The 26,262-nt window shown below is 45.4% G+C and overlaps 3 protein-coding genes across 3 annotated transcripts; 2 read left to right on the forward strand and 1 right to left on the reverse strand.

Annotated features, from left to right (window-relative positions):
* Positions 1–2,229: 2,229 nt before the first annotated feature.
* LOC124698077 (probable glycosyltransferase 4) lies at positions 2,230–3,597 on the forward strand. Its single transcript, XM_047230599.1, has one exon. The coding sequence runs from the start codon at positions 2,230–2,232 to the stop codon at positions 3,595–3,597; it is 1,368 nt and encodes a 455-aa protein (XP_047086555.1).
* A 1,990-nt stretch (positions 3,598–5,587) lies between these two features.
* On the forward strand, positions 5,588–6,916 carry LOC124695407 (probable glycosyltransferase 5). Its single transcript, XM_047228262.1, has one exon. It carries the CDS (start codon positions 5,588–5,590, stop codon positions 6,914–6,916), a length of 1,329 nt encoding a protein of 442 aa, XP_047084218.1.
* A 3,786-nt stretch (positions 6,917–10,702) lies between these two features.
* Positions 10,703–25,758, reverse strand: LOC124702214 (PH-interacting protein-like). The gene is given in 24 exon segments (XM_047234336.1): positions 10,703–11,180; positions 12,086–12,144; positions 12,236–12,817; positions 12,917–14,398; positions 14,401–14,634; positions 14,734–15,134; positions 15,231–15,285; positions 16,239–16,298; positions 17,308–17,404; positions 18,149–18,219; positions 18,293–18,373; positions 19,330–19,400; positions 19,604–19,772; positions 19,966–20,041; positions 20,230–20,417; positions 20,512–20,636; positions 20,720–20,814; positions 21,341–21,447; positions 21,533–21,610; positions 21,689–21,798; positions 22,668–22,904; positions 23,078–23,229; positions 23,476–23,845; positions 25,681–25,758. Coding segments are annotated over 23 exon segments (5,070 nt in total). The 5' UTR covers positions 23,832–23,845; positions 25,681–25,758; the 3' UTR covers positions 10,703–10,996.
* Between the last annotated feature and the right edge of the window lie 504 nt (positions 25,759–26,262).

Here is a 26,262-nt window from a genome sequence, read left to right on the forward strand (position 1 = left end):
CAGCGACCAACAGCACTGTTCAGGCGCGGGAATAAACTGTTCATTCGCGCGGAAGTACTGCACACGGCGCGCGCAAAATGACAGCTCAGGTCGCGCGCGAAACCACTGGAGAGAGCGCACGTCGCTGGCTGACCGCGGGAATCGAGCGTACGCGGGAAACCCAAACAGCTGCCGCCAATAATTTGCAACTCCCTCCACGCGCTTAGGACAAGACCGAGAAAGCTTACTGTGCAACGCGCTTAGGCCGGTCAACCAGCTGGCTCCCCGCGTTGTAATCTCGGCGCTGATCTAACGGGCTGCAGGCCGTGCGTAGCTACCCCCGTGGGCAGCGAATGCACACTCCTCCAACAAAATGGAGTGCGTGGAGTATTCCCTGAAGCCTCCAGCGCCCAAGACACCACGTCGTTGCCTTGGCCAAAAGGATGTAGGTTGAAAACCCTACACAGGTTGGACCATTCCACCGTTTTTGCCAGCCTAAAAGTTCTCCTAAACCTAATGCGCCATCCCTTGGAATTTCTCACCCCAGCAACCATAGCGAAGGGGTTATCGCAACAATCAAACAGACGCGGGAAGCTAACCCTAAGCAAGTATGTCCCAGTCCACCAGTCTAACCGGAAATAAGTACGGCCTCCGTCATGGACCTGGTGTTTTGCTCCCAGCTTGAATTAACATTTAATATTTTGAATGGCATTCTAGAACTGAGAACCCCGCGTCTGGACCACCGGCGAAAAAGAGATCATTATTGCCCAAATATTTAGCTCAGATGAGGTCCGCCCAAAGACCTTCCGCATTTTGGTATAGCTTCCAGGCCCATTTCAACATTAGGGCAATGTGCATGAACTTAGTGTTTGGGACCCTCAGACCCCCAAACTCTCGTGGTTTGCAGAATGTGGCCTAGTCTACCATGTGGTATTTCCGTTTGGTGCCCACCCATTCCCAAAAGAAGTGGGACCTGGACTTGTTCATCGCTCCATGCGTCGAGTCGTGTAAAAGATATATTCCCATAGCAAACATGGGGAGGCTCGAGAGGCAGGAGTTGGTCAGTTTAAGCCTACACGCAAAGGCTAAGAAAAGACTCTGCCAAGGGTCAGCCTTATGCCCCACCTTATCTATCAGGAAGTGCCAATCAGCTAAGTTCTATCCAACACCGGGAGCCCTAAATACGTCAACAAGAGGCAACCTAGTTTACAGTTCAGGTAGTCAGCTACCCTCTTTGCTTTTGGAGAGGTTGATTTTGAGAACCGGCATATTTTCAAAGCCAAGCGGGAGAATCTTAAGGTTGGCTACTCCCATAGTAGTTGGTTCAACCATAATCACATTATCATCTGCGTATTGCAAATGCGCGATTCCCCCTAGAATCAGATGGGACACCACTCCATATATATGTCCAGCTGCGTTTGCTCTGGCAAGGATGGCTGCCAGAGCATCGACCATAAAGTCGAAGAGGATGGGAGAGAGCGGGTCCCCTTGCCGCACTCCCCGTATATTTTTGAAATAGGGGCAATCTCTCCGTTGAAGTTGGCAGTCGTCTCCCCCAGAGACAAGCTGCATCAAGCGGTGGACAATGCCTGCTGAGAACCCTTTCTTCAGCAACACCTCTCGGAAGTAACCCCAGTCAACTCTGCCGTAAGCCTTCTCAGAGTCCAGTTTCAGCAAAAGGCCTTTGAATTTCTTCACTCTCAGTTCATGCGCAATCTCATGCAATGTCAGCACACTCGTGCAAACATCGCCGCTTAATGAACGTTGTTTGGTTGCGGTCTATTGTCCTATGGGCTATCGGAGCCAGCCTAGTAGCATACGCCTTAGGAATAAATTTGAAAATAATATTTATGAGGGTAATAGTTCTAAATTGCTTGATGGTATCAGCTCATTTCACCTTAGGGATAAGCTGCGTGCAATGAGCCAATGATGTATAGTATAGATCAATTATATACTGGTATCTCTCACACTAATTATATACTGGTACTAGTAGATGTGCAAAGCATATTAGAGTAGGAGTCCACTAGTGAAAAGAGGGAAGCCCTCTTGGAATCCGAATCCTAACATATTCTTGCGTTCACCAGGACTCCAAGTCCAGCCGGCGCCAAAACGAGGTCACACGGAACAAGGAAACCTCCAAACCCCGACGCGTCGTCGCCTCTCTGATTTAACCAGGGGTGGTACAGTGCAGCCTCACAGTCATACCAAGAGTAGAGTAGAGCGTGTAGGGTACAGCCACGTCGCGCAGGCATGTCTTGTCCGTCGTCGGCGATGGCGGAGGAATACGCCGGCGGGCAAGTAGCCGCGGAGCGGCGAGGCCGGCAGAAACCGATATTCACCGTCCCGGTCATTCGCGTCATTCTGATCGTGCTCGCGCCGTCCGCACTCTTCTTGTTAACGTCGGACGTGGCGTTCCCGCGCATTCGCATCGAGTATGCCGGCGGCGGCAGCAACAGCGACCTTGACGTTCCGGCCAGTGCGCCCGCGAACCTAGCGCCACCATCGACGCCAGAGGCCGCCGTGGTTGGTCACGTTGAGGAGCAGCGGCGGGAGGAGCCGAAATCGCTCCCGCCGGTGCGCCATCTGGGTCCGGCCGTGCCGTACTACGACGCCCTAAGAGCGGCGTGGCTCGCCGCGCACCCGCGGTTCCCGGCGTACGTGGCGCCGGATCGGCCGCGCGTGCTGGTGGTCACCGGTTCGTCGGCGCACCGGTGCAGCGACCCGGAGGGCGACCACATGCTCCTCCGCGCGTTCAAGAACAAGGCGGACTACTGCCGTATCCACGGCTTCGACATCTTCTACAGCAACGCGGTGCTCGACGCGGAGATGTCAGGGGTCTGGACGAAGCTGCCGCTGCTGCGTGCGCTGATGGTGGCGCACCCGGAGACGGAGCTCTTCTGGTGGGTGGACTCCGACGTGGTGTTCACGGACATGCTGTTCGAGCCGCCGTGGGGCAAGTATGCGGGCATCAACATCCTGATTCCCGGCTGGGAATCAAAGGTGTACGAGGAGAAGAACTGGATAGGCCTCAATACCGGCAGCTTCGTGATCCGGAACTGCCAGTGGTCGCTCGACCTCCTCGACGCCTGGGCGAAGATGGGGCGGAGCGCCCCGGTGCGCGAGAAGTACGGGAAGATCTTCGCGAAGGCGCTGTCGAACCGGGCGGCGTACGAGGCCGACGAGCAGTCGGCGCTGGTGTACCTGCTCGTGACGCAGAGAAAGAAGTGGGCGGACAGCGTGTTCCTGGAGAGCTCCTACGTGCTGCACGGGTACTGGAAGGCGATCGTGGACAGGTACGAGGAGATGCAGAGCAAGTGGCAGCCGGGGCTCGGCGACGACCGGTGGCCGCTCGTCACGCACTTCGTCGGGTGCAAGCCGTGCGGGGACCCGAACGGCGCGAGCTATGAGGCCGCGCTGTGCCGGCGAGGCATGGAGCGCGCCTTCAACTTCGCCGACGACCAGATACTCAAGCTCTACGGGTTCCAGCACGAGACACTCAACAGCACGGCTGTGTACCGCGTCAGGAACGACACCGGACGGCCGATGGACACGGACGACGAGGAGATCGGCCGGCTCCTGCACCCAACCTTCAGGGCCGCCAACGCCGAGCCGTTGTGATCTCTCAAGTAGGTTCTTCCATTAGTAGTTCGGATCACGTGAACATGTAATTCTTTGCAGACGCGAATTTCTCTTATGTTGTGTGCGTACTGACTTGTATTGTTAGATGCAAGGTTGTGTTAGTACTTAGTAGTGCCTTTCAAATGTTTTGGGGTATGCATGATTCTTCATTTCCCGCATTTTAGAAAGTTAGACAGAAATCGTACAACTTTGTTCAGACGGCATGGCAAGAAAAGAAGATCCTAGGCAGTTACCAATTGTGCCCTTATTTTTCCTTCCAAGTGCCTGAACACGTCAAGTGCAAGAAGCACAAGACGGCCCCAGAGGGCCAGAGGCCAGTAAGTGTGACAAAATGGATAAGTGGGATCATCTTCCACGTCTCTATTTTACACTCTAGACTCTTTTTTAATTTTAATAAATCTAATTTTATTATCCCACGAAAATAAGAGTCTAGTCTCGAAATCCCACTTATCCCAGCTCCTTATTACTACAGACTTGGTGAAACCGGCCAAGTCAAAATCTGTTTGAAAGTCAGAAGAGAATCATGATCTAGAGACGAGTGTTTACATTATTACCATTTGTATACTTACAGTAGGTCTGGGAAAACGAATCTTACACGGATTTTGAGTAAATGCACATGAGCAATTAAGAACCCTCAGCCCTAGTAAGCATTGAGATTTGAAGTTCCAGAAACTCACGGCATGGAGGTTCCAGGTTGTCCTCCTCCGGTGCTCGCTGTTGTCCAAGATTGTTCTTCAGAGGCGCAATGCACATTATTGTGGACGAGGCCAAAACGATGCTTTTTTGGAACCGACTAAGTTTCACCATCTTTCTCCTTTAGATGGTGTGTCGACAAGGAGAGTTCTTTTGGAGTTGTTGTTTTTTGGAGTCGTCGGTGTCGATCGAGACGCGGCTTTGTGTATAGCTAAGGACAAGCTCTTCATGTTGTGGTGCTATTTTGTCGGTGTGGATATCTTAGAAGTTAGGACTAGCCGGTGTGGAGTTATTGCTACATTTTTTGCTCACAGCGAGTGGTAGTGTTCTTGTACTCATCACGGTAACAACAAGTGCTCTGCCTTTTTCATTATAGAAGAGGGAAAAACAATCCAATTACAAAAGACCCCAAAGAGAAAACACTGGGGCAACCACGTCCTCGAACAACAACACTAAACCAGGAGCACTCCTAAATAACATTTGCCCGCGCCAACCTTAGCAACTCTTGCTCAGCCCTAATGAGCTTAGCCACTCCGCTAGCAGGTAACACTTCGTTCTGGAAAATACGACGTCCTCGCTCCTTCCAGATGTTCCATAACACATACACCGCCATGGATGTGTCGTTGCAATGGTGGTTCCCCTGCGTGTGATGTCGAAGCTTATTCCACCAGGTGCAGATCGTCGTCGAAGTATTAGCGAACTGCACGACTCTGTCGTGGGTGATCCGGAAGCATTGCCAAACCTCTTTGGCAAAGGGACAAAGCAGGGCAAGGTGATCTGCAATCTCGAAATCCTGGTCACACAAACAACAGGTAGCATCGTGAGGAAGCCCTCTCGCTCAGCCTTTCCGCCGTCCAGTTTCTGTTCTTGTACTCAAACCTATGTCTTCTGTGCCTTCTACAGAAATATGGTACGTCTTTGAGTATTTTCAAAAAAAAAGTTTCAGAAACTATCTGGTCAGCATCTCCTCGTATTATTTAAAACATACGCCACCTCTTCGCCCCAAATCGTGAATCTAGTCCACAGATCCCCATACATGCATACTTGATTCTTGCCAGCTCGAGAGAAAAGAAAAAGGAAAGAGCGTGCAATGCACCACTCCACTTCCCTCCCACTCTCCCGTTGACGTTTGCCAGATGATCAACGGCTAAAAACAAGAGAGATAATGATCTTCTTGATCGTTGAAACGCACACAAAAAGAGAAGCATTTGTGAGCTAAGGTGCGTGCAACCCGCGGCGCCGGACGACCTCACCAGCTAGCAATAGCATAGCAACAATGGAGGAACAGCACAACGGCAAGTCAGCCGGAGACCGGCGATCCCGGCAGTACTACTATGGCTTCCCGGCAGGCACCACCATCCCCCTCGTCTTCGTTCTCCTGGTCGCCGGCTCGCTGTTCCTCATCCTCGGCCCGAGCAACTCCGTGCTCACCCTCCCCACCCTCCGCGTCGTCTTCAACAACCCCATCCACATCTCCGCCGCAGCTACTCCGCCACCGCCAGCGCCGCCGCCCGCAGCAAACAACGCGAGCGAGGAGGACATCGAGGACATTGGCCTCCCGCCGCCCCGGCAGCTGAGTGACCCGCCTTACTCGCTGGGCCGCGCCATCCCGGACTACGACGCGCGCCGGTCCGCGTGGCTCGCCGCGCACCCGGAGTTCCCGGCGCGCGTGCATCCCGCGGGCCGTCCACGCGTGCTGCTCGTGACGGGCTCCGCGCCGTACCGGTGCCCGGACCCGGACGGCGACCACCTGCTGCTGCGCGCGTTCAAGAACAAGGCAGACTACTGCCGCGTCCACGGCCTGGAGGTGTTCTACAACACGGCGTTCTTGGACCACGAGATGTCCGGGTTCTGGGCGAAGCTGCCGCTGCTGCGGTCGCTGATGATGGCGCACCCGGAGGTGGAGTTCATATGGTGGATGGACTCGGACGCGGTGTTCACGGACATGGCGTTCGAGCTGCCGTGGGAGCGGTACGCGGCGCACAACCTCGTGGTCCACGGGTGGGAGGCCAAGATGTACGAGGAGAAGAGCTGGGTCGGCATCAACACCGGCAGCTTCCTCATCCGCAACTGCCAGTGGTCGCTCGACCTCCTCCACGCGATAGCGCCCATGGGGGCCCGCGGGCCCGTGCGCGACATGCACGGCGAGCTCTTCGCCAAGGAGCTCTCCGGCCGCCCGCCGTTCGAGGCCGACGACCAGTCGGCGCTCATCTACCTGCTCGTCACGCAGCGGGAGAAGTGGGGCAGCAAGGTGTTCTTCGAGAACTCGTACGAACTCAACGGGTTCTGGGAGCTCATAGTGGACAGGTACGAGGAGATGCGGCGGGAGGGGCGGTGGCCGCTGGTGACGCACTTCGTCGGATGCAAGCCATGCCGCCGGTACGCGGACAGCTATCCGGCGGACCGGTGCCGTCTCGGGATGGAGCGCGCCTTCAACTTCGCCGATGACCAGATACTGAAGCTGTACGGGTTCGGGCACGAGTCGCTCAACGGCACCGCCGTGCAGCGCGTCGGGAATGACACCGGCGGCCCGCTGGACGCGGAGGACCAAGAGCTCGGCCGGCTGTTGCACCCCACGTTCAGGGCGGTCGCAAAGACAGCGTAGACGACGACTAACCTTGGAGGATTTTGTTTTTGTCGTGGTTGCCTTGTTTTTTGGTCATCTTAAGTAGTAGTAGGATACTTTCAAGTTTCTAGAACACTTGAGGTTAAGTCCAAAGATTCAGCCAATTACTGGAACACCTGCTATGAGATGATAGTGGCACAAAGTATGCCTACTCTTATACTCTCTTTTTTTCCTTGCGAATGCGTACTCTTAAACTAGGAGAACTGATAAATTTTACTTTTGAAATTATGTACTACACTAGATTTTCCCTTTCTTTTTACGGTACAAGTTTTCTCTGTGCAAGTTACATTCCATTTGGTGGCAGCGGAGGGAGTCTGTCAAAGGTGAATCAATCGCCCGGACAAAACGTACTGCTTTCTCTATTCGTTTCTGCTCTATTCAGGCCTTGGCAGCGAACTTTTGTGGTGCTCAATCAAGGGCAGAGCCGAAGGATGTACTAGTACTGTGCAGACCACCAGTTAACTACTACAAAATGAATATAGATGCTTGCGTTTTCCCTAATGGTTCAGGTACTGCTGGAGCTATTATCCGGGATGACAAAGGTGAGGCAATAGCTGGCTTGAGTTGTCTGCTAACTTTAAACATTAAATCCTAAACCCTAAACCTTGTTGATGCTACAACATTTGAAACTCATGCCCTTCGAAATGGACTGGAATTTGATTGAATGAATTAGTTGCAATCTTGTCATCATCGAATCCAACTCACTAGAGCTAGTGCAAGCTTTCAACGGTGTGTCTGAAATGTGGAGCCCTTATATACCTATCCTAGCAGATTGCTTTCAGATTGTTAGTGGGATTGGTAAGGAAATGTATATATGCAGCATTGCTTTCGAGAGGCTAACACAGTGGCGCATAATTTAGCAGAATGTGTTATAATTCTAATAATTATGTGTTTTGCAACTGCGGTCCCCCTAGCTTTATTATTCCCCATGTAATGAACGATATATCCTTGCTTAAACTGAATTAAAACGCGCCATGAAGGCATGAAGGCATTCCCTAAAAAAATTATATTCCATTTTACTCTAAATGTATTTTACATGATCGGAAACATGTAAATTTCGGCAAATAGGACTGTAATTTTGGTCCATGTATAATAAACTTTACTCCTTTTAGTGCTAATTAAAGTAGAAAATTGTACTAGTAGCCAGTTTATAAAGCTCATGATGACTTCATCTTAGGGTTTAGGGAATTTTTACTCATGCCACATGGCACCTTACGATTTGGAGGAAAAACTGACGTACGATTGAATTGAAAATTAGTCAAATGATAAATAGACTCCCAAAAACTAAACCCTCGAGCATTACAGTAAGATTTGTTGCTAAAACATACCAATAATAATCTTGCAATTGTTGTGCAAGAATCGAAAATACATTACAGGCCTCTACATGAGACGTGGCACAAACACACAAGACAAGCACACGCTAACTTTTTTGGAAAATCATATCGCGGACACGTTCCTTCTACTCCGTGATAGCTCGACGCAACCGTAGCCGCCAAAATTTTCAACAAACGGCAATTTTGAAAGAAAAAAAAGATCATGTGAGCGGCACCTCTCTCCCCGGCCGCTTGGGCGACGACTCCGGAGAGCCCAAACCCTAGTAAAAAAAACTTCAATATCCTCTCTCTGGACGTTGTCGCCGCTGGCACCAGCGGTGGCGGCCACGTCTGGACGACGAAGACGACGGGCGGGGTGGGCTCGTCCTGATGGGTTCGCTTCGCGTGGGGGGTGTAGGGGGGACATCACTCGGGAGGCGCAGGTGGTGTGGTGGCGCAAGGTTGGAGGAACTCACCGGTGCATGGACCGGAGCTCGGCGGGGATGCAGGCGAGGCAGGCACGCGATGGAAGCCAACACGGGACCTGGGGCGGCAAAACGGTTCCAATCTTGGAGGCAGTGGCCATGGAGTGCTGCTAGGATGAATTCGTGTTGCAGCAGTCGGCTGCTCCGAGCTGCGGCATGCGGCGCCGCCCTCCCGGTGGTGCGCTGGAGTGGGGGCGGAGATGCAGGCGCAGGAGACCCTAGGCCCGATCTAGGCCCTAGGGGTCGGTGCCGCGCACTTGGCTATATGCCTGGAGTGGGACAATGGAGCGGTGATGGTGGCCCGATACGCGTTGGAGGTGGTCCGAGGCTGCATCTTCATTCGGGGTTGAGGTGAGCATCTTCTTGGTTGTGCAGGGTGTTCGTGGACCACGATGTTTTGGTTGGCGGGGTGTTGCAGTGGCGGCAGTGTGAATGACATGGATGGCTTCCCCAATCCGGCTAGTAGGATGGGAAGTGTGCGACAAACGGACGAAAGTATATCCCGTCTTCGGTCATCGTCGGCAGCGATGGCACTTGTCGGCGTTGTTACCCTCCTTGGAGGCGTTGTTGAGTATGTCGGTACTTCCCCACGCCCATTGCGGTTTGGTAGATGTCTCCGGGAGAAAGCCTAGGTTTGGAGTGAACCAGCGCAATGCAGGAGTCCTCTACATCGTCACTCTGTTGAGAGCATCGCGTCTGGAGGCACGGCTTTGCAGGCTCCTATTCTGTTCCTCCGGTGCTCGTTCCATGTTTGATCATCATAGGTAGGGGTGTAAACGGAGAGCGGATCAGATTTTGCTCATACCATATCCTTTACCATATATTTTTCTCGGAGTGCGGATATTGATCAGTTTCGGATTCGAATGCTGATATATCGGACTGCGGATTCGAATCGGAAATGAGGCGGACTCGGACTGAAAATAAAAATGGGCAGATATATGCTCTCATCGGTATATAGTTATAGTTTTAGCAAATCTTGAGAGATTTCAACTTTCGGTCTTGTGTAGTTAAGAAAAAAGAGACACAATGCACTAAAACTCAAGCATTGTTAGAAATGTAGAGCTAAACATGGGCTTGCCAAATGAATTTGGTAACTTGATAACTACTAACTTTGCAAGATTGACCTTGGCTTTTAACTTAAAAATTGGATTATCCGGTTTAAAATCTTTGGATTATCCTCATTAAATTTCAGATAATCCATATCAGCATGCTATTTGCTATACCATATCATATACCGTATTTGGAGCACCACTTCAGATTCAGATATCCTTATCCGTTGGATTCTTTAAAATCAGATATGGATACCTTAAAATGGATTCGGCATCGATTTCGGTGCGAAAATTATCCTATCTATTTACACCTCGAATCATAGACACCATGTACGCCAGGAGCCAAGAGGATGTCTTTCTTGGGCCCAACCGAGTCCCACCACCTCCTTTCGCCATGAAGGGTGCATGGTGAGTCAAGATGACGTTGTCAATCTTGGAAGGTGCCCGACGTTAGCCAAGAAGCGGCTTTGCTGTTGCTTGGTAGGCTCTTTTGTGTTCTGAGTTGTAATGTTGGTGGTGGCTATCTTCGGAAGATGAAGTTGTCAATCTTGGAAGGTGCGCGACGTTAGCCAAGCGGCTTTATTGTTGCTTGGTAGGCTCTTTTGTGTTCTGAGTTGTAATGTTGGTGGTGGCTATCTTCGGATTTGCCGAAGTGGAGTTCTACCTTCTATAAAAAATAAAATAAGGCACGCCTTTGTCATGCTTTCGAAAAGATAAAAACATGTGAGTTGCCATTCGGTCAAGCCGAGAAATTGCTGTGCACGATTGGATTCCAACTTTTCTATAAGGATTCTATTCAACGTGTAATCTCATAATACTGATGATGATAATGAACTTTTGCTTCGCCTTCTCTTTATTGATGGTGTACTAAGGTCTATACAAATTCAATAATCTGCTAGATATTTACACATTGAAATCTTTTCTAGCAAAGCTCTCAAGTTCTTCTTTTCTTTACCAATAGGACTATCGACCTTTCTTGACGGCTACAAGGGGTCAAATGGTCAGAGTGCTGTTTTAAGATCAATTTGTATCAGCAAACGAGGGATTAAAGAATTCCAAAATGTTAAGCTGAATTCCTCAGACCTACGAACTACTATGGCTTTCCTCTAACAGAACTATGCCTTAGTAAAACAAATGGAGAATCATCTCACAGGCTGAGAGGCAAATTCTGCTAAAAAGGAAGCATGACAACTGAGCACAGAGCTCCTCCACCTAGAGTGATAACAGGTTATCTTGGATCCAATCAGATAGCCTGCGAATCTCAGTGCTCTTTGAAAAATAAGAATCAGCATTGGCAAGCATCACCCTGGCATCATGCTTGACAGCCTCCAAAGTTCTATAGTAATTGTTATGTAGCCTTGCCCTGATCAGCTCAATGGAGAACTGGACAGGAAACCTGTAGTGCAGCAAAATCTTTTAACAGGAGCGCCTCTTTGAAAGTGGGTGTTACTTCATAAACAAAAAGCACCCAATATACTTCACAGTTCATACACAGCATTTTTCCAAACCACCCATTCTCAGGAAGGAGGAATCGGACTAAGAAAGTAGTCCCTCCATTCCAAATTAATTGAAGCAGATTCAGGCAAAAAGTTGCCCAAAATGTGTCCGGGTTCACTGAATCTGCAACAAGTAATTTGGTTCGGAGGGAGTGCTTCCCAATATTTGATAGGACTGTGCAGGTATACATGTATGTAATGCACCAAAACCATCGTCGAAATGCACTATTAAAGTTTGATATAAAATAAATAAGTATAAAGCTATATGGGGCCTCTTGATATCCTAGATGCTCACTTCATATGAATATACAAAAGACAAAAGACAACCGCATGAACACAAAGACACCATATTCAACATACAAATGAGTATGCGTTGGTAAGATGTTTATTTACCTTGTTTCAAAGAAAATCAAAAAATCTTTGTTTTAACAACAGTGGCCTCAAAGATGTGCAGCCAGAACCTTCTGATGTCAAAGTATTTATTTGATTTTGATGAAAAAATGTCATTAGCGTATTAAAGTTGATGATTGCTATGAGATTTGCCAACCCAAGAAGGTAGTTTAGTAAAAGTTAGCGTTCACATTTCCTAAGTATCTGTCAGCTACAACTCATTCAAAAAACTACATTTACTGCTATATGAAATTGATTAAACCTCAACCAAATATAGGCGTAAAAGTAACCTCATCGAAAATAGGGTGATTTTATAATACATGGTGCAACGCATTATCTAGATTATACGGTAATCGGTGTTCGCCCTTTTGTTGCTAAATGGAGAAGTATCAGCACCAAATGCATTAAGAATTACCTGTTTATGAAATCCGGTTTTCCTGCAACAGTGTCTAACCTCAGGACACCATAGCGATCCTGCAGATCCACAAAGAAATACAGTAGACAGTTAAAACAACAAGGAAAGAGTGGCCAAAGATTGTAAACATCAAAAATAAATCAATTCCACCTGATTTGTGCGAGACATTTTCTGTAAATTGGTCACTGCTGATAACAATTTGTTCCTGACAATGGGATCAATATGTGGATGTTTCCATGGAGCCAATGAGCTAGTAGCAGGATGGAGCTCCCAGGGGCTATGAGGATGATGAGAACCATCATTTTTGTACTTTATGACATATCTCTCCCATGGACTGTCAGGAAAATCAGGTGACTTAGGCGTTATTGCCATTACCCGTCCCTCCCACCAACTTCCTCCTCCTTCCTCAGAGCCATTGGTCCACCAAACTTTGCACTTATCTCTGACAACCCAGTTCTGCGTAATAGCAGCTTCAAACCGTGTTCTTTCCACAAGAAAATCGGGGAAGTTAACTAGTTCAGGCAATGTGATTTCGAAGTCTTCGCCAAATCCGCTTGAAGCGTGATCAATGAACTCCACTGTTAATTTACAGCAGCTATCACCGGACCCAATATGAGATTTGTAATCAAGAACCTTAATTTTGCAAAGCTCTACAGCTTTAAGGCCTTCGATCCAATTCCATGGGCATTTACGCAATGACGATAATGTTTCATTAAGATATTCTTCATGACCCTGAACAAAAACAAGCACACAGAAAGTTTACTTCATAAATGATGTTTACACCAAAGTCATCTGCATGCTTTCTACACAATACAGCAAGAATAAAGTTACCTGGCGCAAGTACATAACCTCATCATCAAGTTGGGGAATATAGCGGTAAATATCCTCATGCTCTAGCAACATTAGCCATGGATACTTGGACACTTGCTGTTTTTTCTCAAATAGATGTGTATCAGGAAAGTTGCCACTCTCTTTTTTGTACCTCTCAGACCTTGATGTTGATCCCCACGTTTCACGCGCATTTGGAGCAGTTTGTCTACCACTTGTTGATGCTTCATGGGAAGATTTTTTCTCATGAGAGATAGCATCCTTTCCTCTAGCATCATCAGTGTATGCACATGACCTCCTTGCACTTCTTCGCAAACTACCAGTAGGTGTAGCTGGACTGTAGTCTGGAGGAGGCTGATATCCACCATCATTGGAGATAGAAGTGCTACCTCCATTTCCATAAGCATCTGGATCCGGGTTTTTTTTGTACTTACTTGACTTCGACCTTGTGTACACTGCAGTGCACGTCTTGGCAGATTCGAAGTGTAACTTTTTTGAGTCATGCAAACAAGTACCGTTATCTGTTCGTTCTTGAAAACTTCTGGATACACTAGTGAAGTCACTGCTTCTATGTTGATTGGTGGCAGAAACCTCGTCATGCTGCATGGAAACTTCATCATGCTCAGAGTTCACGTCACTCCCTACTGCAGTAGTCTTTGATTTATCTGATGAACTTGCTCCATCTACAAAGCCCCTTGACCTCGACAACTTCAGTTTAAAGGATATAGGCTCAGTACCGTAGAACTGTTCGCTGCATCCCTTGTTATTTTCTTCCACCACGTGAGTACTATTGTTGTTGGTTAACCTTTCTTCACCAGGCAAATTAACTTCACTATTATCATCAGTATTATGGTTTTCATGGATGCTATCCAAATGTGCATGCTGACTTATTTGTACATTCTGCTCAACCATTTGTTGGATGCCATTACCATATTCATGAGGTGTCTTCTCACTACCAGACTCATCAAGACCCTGTGAAAGTGCATTATCTAAAGAGGGCCTCATGTTTCCAGAAGAGTCAACAAGTTTGGAACGCTTTGAAGATCGTCGCTTAACTTCACCCCATTTGATTTTGTCATTACTGTGAACAGCAGAACCATTGTGCAGACCAGAGATCGTGGTTTGATATCCATCTGTTGATAGTTCAGCCTTGCAAGCAGAGGAACTTCCAAGCTCAAAAGCTAGTTCTGGCTCAATGGCTTCGCGTTTGGCCGCTGCAAGTGACACCACCGCTTTGTCCTCAGTGGATGATTCGGTGTTTCCGTTTTTTGAAGGAAACTGGGTTTTTAAATCGCGCCGTGGTATCCTCAGGATCAGTTTTCTATTATTTCCAGAATTTCCCTGAGTTTCAGTGAAATGAGAAGGTTGTGTAACATCTTCTGAATCATAATGGTTACTCTCTCTACCATATCTTGGCTGACCATACCGCGCTGACTGCTCAGCTTCAGTGCTCTCTGTGTTGAATTCACTGTCTGAAAGACTACCCCTGAGTCATCTTCATCCTCTTCCGATGAAGCTCCTATCTTTGTGAGGAAACTGAGTGCGTTGCGGGCAGCACGTCTTTGAGGTCTCGGTCCCCTAGATTTGGAGGATCTTTTCCTTTTGCTAGAACGACCAATCTTAGACTTCCTACCTCTATGTGGCCGTGATGTCGTAGCCACATCATGCCCATCCAAATTTATTTTCTTAACTCGCCGACCAGATGAAGTAACAAGATCAGCCTGTAGAAGATGACAATAAAAGAACAATAAGACGAAAGGTTAGAAGGCAGCATAAAGGAAGATGGAAATCATGGAATGATCTCAACTGTTGCCTCTTACATCAGATTTTTTCTTCTTTCTTCTAGATCTGCGGCGATTAGCGGTACCATTAAGGTTATCTGCATCAATCTCTGCACTTGAGTATGAAGCACCAGAGGAATCACCACTCAATACCCCCGGTTCTCCTTCACTCGAATTGTCATCCAAGCCATCGTACTCAGAATCAGTATCATCAGAGATAACTTCGTTTTCTGGCTCAAACTCAAAGAAGTCCGGTATCTCTGGAAGTGGTTCCCACCTATCTGGATCAATAATTGGGATGATTTGGTATTCGCCAGTGGTTGCATTGTATGTGGGGCCAACAGCAAAATTTACAGAGGGAGGTCGCCACTCAATACCCAGGGTACCTAGCCTGCGTTTCTGGTACATGCTCTGAAAAGGCTCTGGGTATGGTATCATACCTGCAATTGGTAATTAGCAAATAACAATTATAAGCATGTACAGCAAATAAAATTACTGTACTATGCCAAAGATAGAAAGGCAGAAAAGTTATATACCCGAGTCGCACAGAAGGTCTTGAATATTTCTCTTATAAGGTGGAAGCTGTGTTTCCTGGATACATTAAGTAAAAGCAGCATTAAGACAATCTGGTATCGCATTATGCACTTTGTAAACAGAGAAAAGCACAGTTTTACAAAGGCAAGTACGATCGGTTCAATATTCCTCTTTTGGAAAAATACCAGCCCAAGCATGTGTACAGTAGCTTTTGGAATCTGGAGACATATGTTCATGTTTTAACATTCCTTAGTCCTACAATCCTTTGTTGTTTCGATAAGCAAAAACGACCAGTTACAGTAAGTTGATCCCCTTCTATGACTTCTGGTGAGAATGTAAGAGTAGCACCACGCAAGCACTAGATATATGAAAAATATATTAATACATTATAATTATTCACAAGCACATTAAGTGTACTGATCAGATGATTATTCTGGTACAGTATGCTTGCAGTTTATAAACATCTCCTAGTAGGTAATTAACAGAACTTCAACATGTGTACTATCAATATTGTCATCAAAGTATTCTGCCAATCAGCAGATTAGTGGTCCTCACTCAAGAAACAGGATTTGACAGCTTATAATCCCGCTTGCTTAACTGCTGAGATAGCAGCACTTCAGAAGTAGATTGCAATGTCGGTAGTATGTGGTATTCTTCATAATCTAGCTGGCAGTCACAAACAGACTAACAAACTGTAGGGAGTCCAAATCAACTGACAATATTACTTCACTAACCAATAAAATGCATGCTATCACGAAAGCAAGTCTAAGAATTTTCTTGAAAGCAATACATGATACTGATAACAACTCCATTTCGTCTATCAGAACAAGGGGGGAAATGTAAATACAGGAGTATTACAAATAGATCTTTGAAACAGTTAACATGATAACTCCGATGGTACAGTTAAAGAACAAACTGAAAATAAAAACATTAAACATTCCGAAGAAATAAGACAACTTAGTCAGCTAATGCAAATGCAAAGAGCAGATGATTCATATCACCAGACGAACCTGATCAATAGCATTCCCATTTGTATCTTGAATAAGGGGCCGATAGTCTCCAAGAAAGAACTATTGTAAAAGATGAATAGTGAGCATCACTGATTGTATAAAGGTAAAATATTTCCCCAGGGAGAGGGGGGAGGGGGTATGCAGTGCAAGCATATCTGGGTACAGTCATTCAAACTATCAATGTGAGTTGTTGGATGAGCTTTCAGTATGGTCAGTTTAAGAAATCAAGGGTGTGTTTGGTTCTGAAGCTAGTCTCCTAGCCTTGCTAGGCAAGGATGGCTGTTAGGTAATGTCATAGAGGGTTTGCTTTGCTTGGCTAGATTAATAGTAACGCAATAAAAAACTTGGAGGCTAGCTGAATTGGCTCTCTCGTATGGGCGAGGTGAGACAGCACTGTTTCATCAGCCTCTAACCGGCACGGACATTGTGATTTGCCTGTGACTGACCAAACAAAGCGACCTTCACCTTGCTTTTCTTTGCTATGCCCAGCTGAGCTAATTTCATCTAGTCTAGCTAAGCAAGATAAGCTTAGGATCCAAACACACCCTAGAGCGCAACATGATAATAATTTTATGGCTTAAGCCCTAAGGCACTGATAGACTAGAAAGTTATAAATGACAAAATTAGAATATCAACTGCCCCTCATCCAACAGTACTGATTGTGTTTGGATCTAAAACAAGGATAGCTCTAGCCTTGTCTAACAAGTATTTGCATTTGGTAGAGGCATAATTTGTTTGCCATTTCAGGCAAGCTCACTCATAACTGTAGCTAAATGCTTGCCTGGCCGGGAGAGCCGTATTGGCTCTCTCACGACGACAACCGAGCGGTCATGGAGAACGACATGAGACACACGACCCAAGGCAATACAACCAAACAACAAAACTTAGCTCATGTGGGATATGACACAAATGGGCTAGCTGAACTTAGCATAGCTAGGCGAGGGCAGCAAAGGATCCAAACAGACCCATGACCACTGGGATAATGGCAGTTTGCATGACTGCGACCCAAAATTGGTTTGCACTAAGCATTCTCCCCAATTACTTGGTAATTCAGCTACAGTTCATGTACCTGCTCATCTTTTGCATCCTTCTGTGACTCACCCTGCCCTGTACCAATGATGAATATTTGCCCAATTTCATCAGTGAGGACAAGTGATGTCCCGTCCCTAAATGTCCATCCAGCAAAACATCAAGACAAAAACAGAAGACAAATAAAATTCAGATATATCAGAAATCTATGGTTATTGAGAATGATACAATTTTTGATTTGGCAAGATATTGATGTTTCTATGTTAAATCCCAACAGTACACAGAAAACTAAAGTCGGCAGTTGAAGAGTCATATTATTTTGTGTGGCTGTAACAGAAAACTAGAATACCGAGGGGACATGGTTGTCATGCTGTAGTTTAAGCGTTCCAGCGAGTGCGCACACCATGGAAGAGTGTATACCGAGTGTAGCCTTGAATTAGGCGAGCCCCAGAGCGTCCATGGCTAGCATTAGTCAAGGATCACTTCTGCACAGAACTGTTTTTTTAGGTAAACTATGCACTCCCTCCGGACGTGTTTAATTGACGCCTAACATGCACATAAGTTCTACTAACTAGGTTCTACTCCCGCGTCCATTAAAGAAGAACGGAGGTGGTAACATTTTGAAAGTTTTACTAGGAAACCATCACAACCTTCCTAAGCTTTTATGGAACATCCTTAAAATTTAGAAGTAATCCTTCACTATGTATCTGGTGTTTCTCTTCATTCTCCTAACATTCTATGGATTACTAGTAGAATTACCCGGATGTTGTTACAAAAGTAACAGATAAATTCTATCATATGGCAAAGTGTACATTTGCTTAAGGGCCAAAAGAAAAGTTGCTGTTGTTGAGAATGTGAAGAGATTCTACAGTGACACTTACGGAGAGAACTTGCCATCAACAAGCTTAAAATGACCAGTTTCGTAGATCTGTACAGGTTTTCCTTCCCATATCTGGATACAATGATAACATATTTTCAGGACTGAAGGTAGTGATAAAGATTGACAGATCTAGTTAGGAACTTACATCCCAGATGATCGTCTTTCCATCATACCCAGCACTCATAGCTATACGCGGGTTGAATGGATGCACATCAAGAACAAATGTCTGTTGATAATGAATGTGATCAGAATTAACAAGAGTACATCTATTTATGTAAGGGCCAACCTTTGAAAACAAAATTGACGACAAAGTGCAGAAGAAGAGGACGAAATTCACAACGTTGCAATCAAATAGAGCTTCCGGAGCTTTTTTCATTAAACCGATTCGACAGATGCAAAGATATCCATATGGAAATCGTACCAACTTTGATAGGACTACACCAACAGAGACCCGTTCCTAGATCCTAAATGCTCATCCCAAAAGTTAATATCGACAACGTTATAGGACAAAAAAAATATTAGTCCCAGTAAATAGTAGGTATTGGTGTGAAACTGTAACAGTTAAGCATATAGATCAAACTGTACCAACATACTTGGCTGCCAAAGCACCAATACAGAAGTTGGTGTCATGATTGGACGACCGAATGGATGTGAAATGCATCGATAAAGTGTACTCCCTCCGTTCTTTTTTAATTGACTCAGATTTAGTACAACTTTGTACTAAATTTGAGTCAATTAAAAAGGAACGGAGGGAGTAGATCATAACACCAATGGGATCAAGGACGATACTGTTACTACACAAATGAAATCTTTGCACAAAGAGATCAAGTCTTCAATTGTAGTGGCAAAAATATGCAATGCAACTCATACTGCCATACTCATAAGGAACTTCTACTTTTAACATATTTAAAACTCCATTTCCCAGTTTTTCTCTTCCATGTGTGTTTTATCATCTTTATCCCATACTCTTTGCCAGCATATTTACAAAGAAAATACAATGAGTTACTTCATTATGCTTTCACTAGTGCTCTCATGAACAGCATGCAGTGATGAGTTGCACAAAGTTCACAGTTTCACAAAGATGACATGCACAAAAACTATAAAACTGTACTAAGTATCAATTTGCAATAACAAGTTGTCAACCAAAAGGGGTAATGCATAGACTGCATGGAGCATGCTTACTGATTCCTTATGGCCAATCAGTGAATGCACCAAGCTCCCATCAGAAGCATTCCAAACGCAAATTCTGCAATCTGCAGAACATATTTAGACGTGTTTAGGGAGATGAATACAAATGAGGATGGTGAAGACAGATTAACCATGTAATAACAACATCAGTTTCTGCACACTAGGAATACTAGAAAGCTCAAATGGCAATGCATGCAGATATCTGAATAATAAAAGGAACATCAGTAGGATCACAGTGAAAATATAAGAAGCCATAGACCAAAGATACCCATGATAGCAGCAAGCACAAAGCGGTTGTCCAAACTCCAAACAATCATATTGACACCACGAGGGGTTGGCTGTTGTCTTTGGCGTGGACCACCGCGAATTGTTTGGGGAGCCATTGGAGGTGGTGGTACCTTAAGATGGTAAGCGCGAGTCCAGCGTCCAGTTTTTCCCTGGTTTGGTGCAGGGAACAAGTTATGCAAAAAAAAAAAAAATCGAGTGGAACTAAAAGATAAAACTATAACACTAAATACCAGCTACATTTCTACCAAAACACACCTGCAGTTATGCAAATCGTTGTATCCATAATATTGAAACAATGTTTGTCAGGAGCAAAATGTGGAGTTTTAGGTCCCATTAGCTTACATGTGATCTTCGAGATCGTGGCGCCCATATAATTGCGCTGCCATCACGGGAGCAGGTAACAATACTATGTCTGAACCTGGCAAAAGGAGACAAACTCAGAAGATCTAGAACTGTTGAAGCCAACAATAACCACCAGTTGGAGGTCAGGAGGTGAGGTTAAAAAACTAAATGAACTACGGAGTACAGAAATTACTAAGAACATGTACAGCAAGAGATTTATAAAGTGAAGGATTACAACTCCATAAACACAAAAAAAATACTGACCCTGAATATCTTAGCTTAAGGTTATTTTCTTCCTTAGTGGTGTGGCTGCTGTCAATTGAAAAGGATCTAGATACCACACATCCACTAAACTGCACATAGTTTACATCATTTTCATGGCCTGATAATACATCCATCTCATGATTCGGTTGGTCATGTTCCTCAGAACCACTCTTGCAAGCACTCCAAACCTGAAATGAACACTTCAGATGAGAAAAGGCAATTCAACTTTTCCTAGTAAAATCAGAAGCACACAAGCCGGCAGTGGATAACAAGAAAACATACTCTTGCAAAAGTGTCTGAGCTGCCAGTAACGAATACAGTTCCATTAGCATTGAATGCACAACATAAGATTTGGTGATTTGTCGGTTGAACTTGAACAGCGCTAGAAGATGCATCAATACTCTTGCCTGGCATCAACACCATGTGGTTGGAGTAAATAAATGTAGACATTACCCACAGAAATGCAATAGACAAGCTTCAATGAACTAACCAGGGGCAACATCTGGAGGCTTTGGTATATATATCCGTGGAGGTTGCTGGGAGTATCTGGCATCCCACATCCTGCATGTCCCATCATCGGATGACCTGCTCATCAATATGATGTGATAGTTAGGAGGAGCAAAGAACTTACAATATGAAGCAAAAACTCTAATAAAATTACGACAGTTCAGACAGCAAAACAGTAGTGACGTTTATCACAAGAACATAAGAGAACAAAAACTTTTTCATACATTTGATGATATAGCAGAATATCAAAATCGGCACACAATGCAAGGATCTACCATGTTGGAAACAAAAGGATATAACTTCACAGGTTTAGTAACTATAGTTACTCTCAGATTATTAAGGAATAGTATGAAAATGAACAAAAGACATCAGAGAGTTTTTCGGTAGGTTCGGTTTTCTCTAACTTGGGCAAACCTTGCTTTTAACTTTGTACAGATAAGCATTTGCTTTCAAGCAGATTGGAAATGACTTGTACCACAGGCTTGTAAAGGGATTTTTTTCATTTGTACAATTGCTGCCATTCAGCTTGTATGTACAATCATTAATCATAATAATTGTAAAGACTGCTATATCAGGCAAATACAAAGAAAAAAGAAACACTTACGACAATAGCTGGAAAGCAGCACCTGCCCTTGGACTAAAGGCGATAGTTGTAACAACCCCTGTGTGACCCTTTAACACTGACATTGGCATGCCGTCAGGTATACGCCACTGCTTAGTAAACACATACATTAGAATTGAAAGGAAGAAAGGCCGCTATCATAAGTTTTGAAAGTAAATAAACTAGCAACCTTACCACTCTAATGATGAAATCATTGGATGCCGATGCCACTACAGCATTATTGGAACTCACCGCGAGGTCAGTAATATCACCCTTAATTTAGAAAATGGAAAGTAATTTAATAAAAGGCTGTGGATATTTATATGTTGCATTGCAATGAGCAAAGCTTACTTCATGGCCTCGGCAACTAGCCAGACAAAATGCTGTTTCCATCGCCCATATTTTGACAAGGCGATCATCAGAACCAGTTATAACATAATGCCCGGTGCGATCAAAAGTAGCTGTGGAAGCAGGAACAGTGCAAACAACATTACATCAGCTAAAAGGGGAAAGGAGCAGATGGATAATCATGATGAACTGGAGAAGACAACCAAAGAACAAAAGGCAGATGTTGCATTTGTTGAAGACACAATAGGAAAACAGTAAGATCTTTAAAAACAGAATAACTGGCATGCATTTGGTGAATTCTTCAGCTAATATCACGGAATTTTTGTTGAGTGAACGCTGGCACATAATCCACTGTATGAACTTTCAAAACATTTAACTTTACAGAACAAGCATGACAATAGAACTTCAAATATTCAAGGAAAAATTATCTCCCAGAAACATTACTTGGACGGCAGTTGCAAAACCCACCATAGTCATGATTTAGCTCAGGGACTATGTGAAACTGTGGTATTTTGAGACTACACAATATAGATATTGTGGGAGAGTGAAGAGAGGTAAAAAAGTATTCTTCCCTTGAGAGCAAATTTAGTCCACCTATCAATGCCCTGTACCAGATACAACTGGAGGATCCATGTACAGTGTGTTTGTGACTACCGGAGGGATACATGTACAGTGTGTTTGTGACGCAACTGGAGGAATCATGTACTGCGTGCTTGTTTGGCATGTGAGGGGGCACTGACAGGTAGGATCAGTTTGATTTTGAGGACAAATTTGACTATTTAACCCACCCTTTACTAAAATTCAAAACTGTATTATTGGAATGGCAGAGTGTTAATGATCACAATTCTGTAGTGATTCTGAGCCAAATCACTATGTTTCAGAAAATGTTATCCAAGTGAAGTGCTTAGGAAGTGATTTATCCAATATTCAAATAGTTTCCTTGAACATAATTAAATTCAGAAAGCGAGAAAGTTCAACGAACCACAATATGCGGCATTTTGATGACCCCTCAATTTCTTTATAATCTGCATCTTTTCAACAAGGGTAGATGGCTTCGCAATGGCATAGCATGATGCACGTACAGACGGAGCTCGATGATTCTTAGTGAAACCACCAATCTCTCTCAAACCTAAACCATGAACTTGATCAGCCTGTATGTGCGGCCAACGGAGATACCTCGGCAGCCTGGGAGTTTCCTTATCTTGACCACCTCTATCAGCTGAAGGATCCAAAATTTGCATCAGCACATTAAGTAGTAAGACTGAGTTTCACTGAACATAAAACAAACTTTGAAACTGAAACATTGAGTTGCAACAAATGATGTTATAAATAGCTCTAAAAATGGAGAGAAAAAGGAAGACTTTAAAGCCTATAAGTACTTAATATACATACGTGCAAGAAGGGAAAAGGAGTTTGAGCCTAGAAGCGTTGGAACATCAGCAGCATTTGGAGACCTGCCTCCAATCAGGTTGTCTGGGCGGCAGGAACTAACCATCAGTTGTTTTAAAAGCTTCACCAAGTGGTCTTTACCAATGTGAGGGTATCTAAAAGCAGCACAACACTAGTTAGCAAAAACCTTGATTGCATTTAATCGTTGAGAAAAAAAGAGCAGATATAAGTTGACTGTTCTGGAAGGTAAGTGTGATAATTATTATATGTCGTGAACTTTATAAAATAACTAGATTTTTGAATCATGAGCTTCATCAGTACTAAGTTAGTCACATAAACACTGAATGAGGAACACAGACCCAAATAAGAGCTACAAAACAAATAGAGTGATGTACTTGTACCTCTCAAGTAACTTTCGGTAACCCACAGGGAGTGACACACCATCATCATTTTCTTCGCCACTATGAATACCACCACGTGAATACCAAGCATGGTATCTTCTAGGTAGCAGCTGATGCTCCAGAAGTTCATTGCACAGTTCTCCAACAGTCCGCTTAAACGGACCATGTGATAGAAAATGCATAATGAGAAAGTAAATTTCCCTCATATCAATATCTACAGGAGCCTCGGATGGAACATCTGATGGAATCACTTTATTCACAGAATTAATCTTCTCGAGTGCCTGGCTAGGAAAATCCAGGGGTATCATACTAACAGAGGTTGCATTAGCAGAAGGTTGGTGGTTTACAGAATCCATGTCAACAACGCCACCTGGAGTTAGAAACAATAAAGCATAAATACAAGAATAATATTAACGAAGAGTATTGAGTTCGGATCTCAGACAAGAGATAAATCAAATGTCGAATGGACATAAATGGTGCAGAATACTATAACCCCAAGTAACGGAGGGCAATACATACTTCATACTAAAAGCACACACATAAAGACATTTACAAGAAAAAAAAATGGATGACCAAGACACATGGAGAAAACGAATAGTTTGTGGGATTCATCTGAAACAACTGTTCTAGGTCCAATGATATGGATGAGCCATAGTTAACAGAAATTTCTCTTATTTCTCTTCAAACAGTAGATACATGCACAATTATGTGGATAGTGGCAGAGCAGCCATACATAATGTAGAAGTTGAAATTCTAGTGCGAACAACAGCTAGGCTATATCGGTAAAGCTATGAGTGAACTATGAAAAGCCCGCCTTCTAGCCAAACGCCCCATCCAACTCCCCCAGGTAACAGCCCCCACCGCCGCAGGCCGCAGCCATCCCCCGCCTCGCTCAAGCAGCGCACCTCTCAGCGGAGTAGTTCTTCTCCATGCATCACCTTGGACAACCACGAGAAGAAAGGGTCCAAGTCAGAGGGCAAGGAGGACACTTGGGAGCCGACCGTCAGCTAGGGCAGGTGCGGCTATCGGCGGAGTAGGGGACCAGAGACAGATGGAAGGCCTAGGCACGGCCGTCCATGGGCCAAGCATCTACTTCCTGTTGAACCTTGGGGACAGAAATATATACACGAACAGGTTTGGAAAATTTGCATATTTTTCAAAGGTCATTTCGTGTGTCACAATTTGTTTTATTATCTATAATAACATTAGTACTTAAAAGGGGCATGTAATCAAGAAGACAAAGAAGAAAGGGCATACAATCGATTTCAAACTAAAGCAGGGCATATTATCAATGGTCAAACCCCACCCCCACCCCCCGAAATTTTCACGGAGGAAGACCCCAGATAGGTTTAAGTATACGGGTGCGCTTGATTTGAGTCCCAACTAGCCCATCCAAAATTTTGGCATGACCAAAGCAAGGGCGTTACCAATATTTTGTTAAGGTGTTGTTGTTTGGACTACAGCCATTGCATCATACAAAATTTCGGTAAAGTAGTGCCTCCATTTGGATTTTAACCAATTGACTTGGCATGCATTGACAACTTAAAATAGCTAGTGCTTTATTTAATCCCAATTAAATAAATATAAATGGTGGTAACATTTATTTTTAAATGCAGCCAACAAGAAAATAAATCTTGAGCCCAGAGGATCAGAAGCGACTGGTGCAGTTGGAAATAGCTACCTTTGGTTCACCTGTACCAACTACCGCCAGTAATTGCATGGGACACACCAAAGAGAAGCGGGCAGGCGAACTAACATTTTTTTGGCAAAGAGTTTCATCGCCCTCGTGTGGGCGAAAATTACATGGGCAGGCTCCGGGCACAGTGGGCGAGCCAACATTTTGGCGTCAGTCCAAACAGCGACCAAATTCGTTAGGCTTTGCCATTTTTTGGTTATGGGTTAGTTGTAATCCAAACGCACCCTACAACCCTAGCAGCAAAACCCGTGAAACTTGTGGCATTCTTTACAAATCACTAAATCAGAACTCCAAGACATTGCACATGCTATGCTTGCCGCTACCGGAATTACTGCAGCTTCTGCAAGCCCACCAATCTGGTTAAGAATTCGGCGTAGTCTGAGCCACGAATGCACAAACAAAAACGCAATGCTGTCCTAATTCGCGCCAGGAGGGGGCGAGGTGAGAGATCCACCGATTTGGTTTCAGAAACCATTAGACGGTGGATCACTGATAACAAAAACTCTTACCAGTGGCAGCTAGTAGCCGATTAAGTCACCCGTGTTGGGTGATTGCGTGCCCCTGGCCCTTGCCGCGGCGCTGCAGCCTTCCCTGGCCAGCACGGCTGCACCTGCACGGCACCGCCGCCCAACCCGCCTCCGAGGCGCGCGCCCGCGGCACGCCCCGCGCGGACGCGGCTGTGTTGTGCCTCGGCGGTCTCCTTGAGGAGGTAGAGGATGCAGAGCTAGGGTTTCGTGTGATTTGGGGAAAATTCGTGGGCAATTGGATTTGGGGATTCCTGATTGGTGTTGGTAGGTTGGAAGAAGGGCCGCGCCGCCGGAAGAGGCTTTCTCCGGCAGCGGCGAGCGGCGGGATGGTGCGGTCCGGTGGCCTCCTGCGACTGCGAGCCCTAGCGCAGTACGGAACGGAGAGAGAAGGCGGAGACTGGAGGAGGGTCGCTTCGCGGGTGTGATCCGAATAGGAGGTCGCGGTTGCTAACGGGTTAACGGGCAAATCTGGAACACGTAATCTGCTGAAGAATACGTAAGCCGGGCGGCCACGCTAACTGGCATCTGGCCTCATGGGAAAAAAAAAACACCCCCACAAATCCT

Source organism: Lolium rigidum, chromosome 3 (assembly GCF_022539505.1).
Source record: "Lolium rigidum isolate FL_2022 chromosome 3, APGP_CSIRO_Lrig_0.1, whole genome shotgun sequence".
Lineage (NCBI taxonomy): Eukaryota > Viridiplantae > Streptophyta > Magnoliopsida > Poales > Poaceae > Lolium > Lolium rigidum.

What these genes read in the sequence shown, in the direction of transcription:
- LOC124698077 (XM_047230599.1), top strand. Translation starts at nt 2,230, where the DNA reads ATGTCTTGTCCGTCGTCGGCGATGGCGGAGGAATACGCCGGCGGGCAA.
- LOC124695407 (XM_047228262.1), top strand. Translation starts at nt 5,588, where the DNA reads ATGGAGGAACAGCACAACGGCAAGTCAGCCGGAGACCGGCGATCCCGG.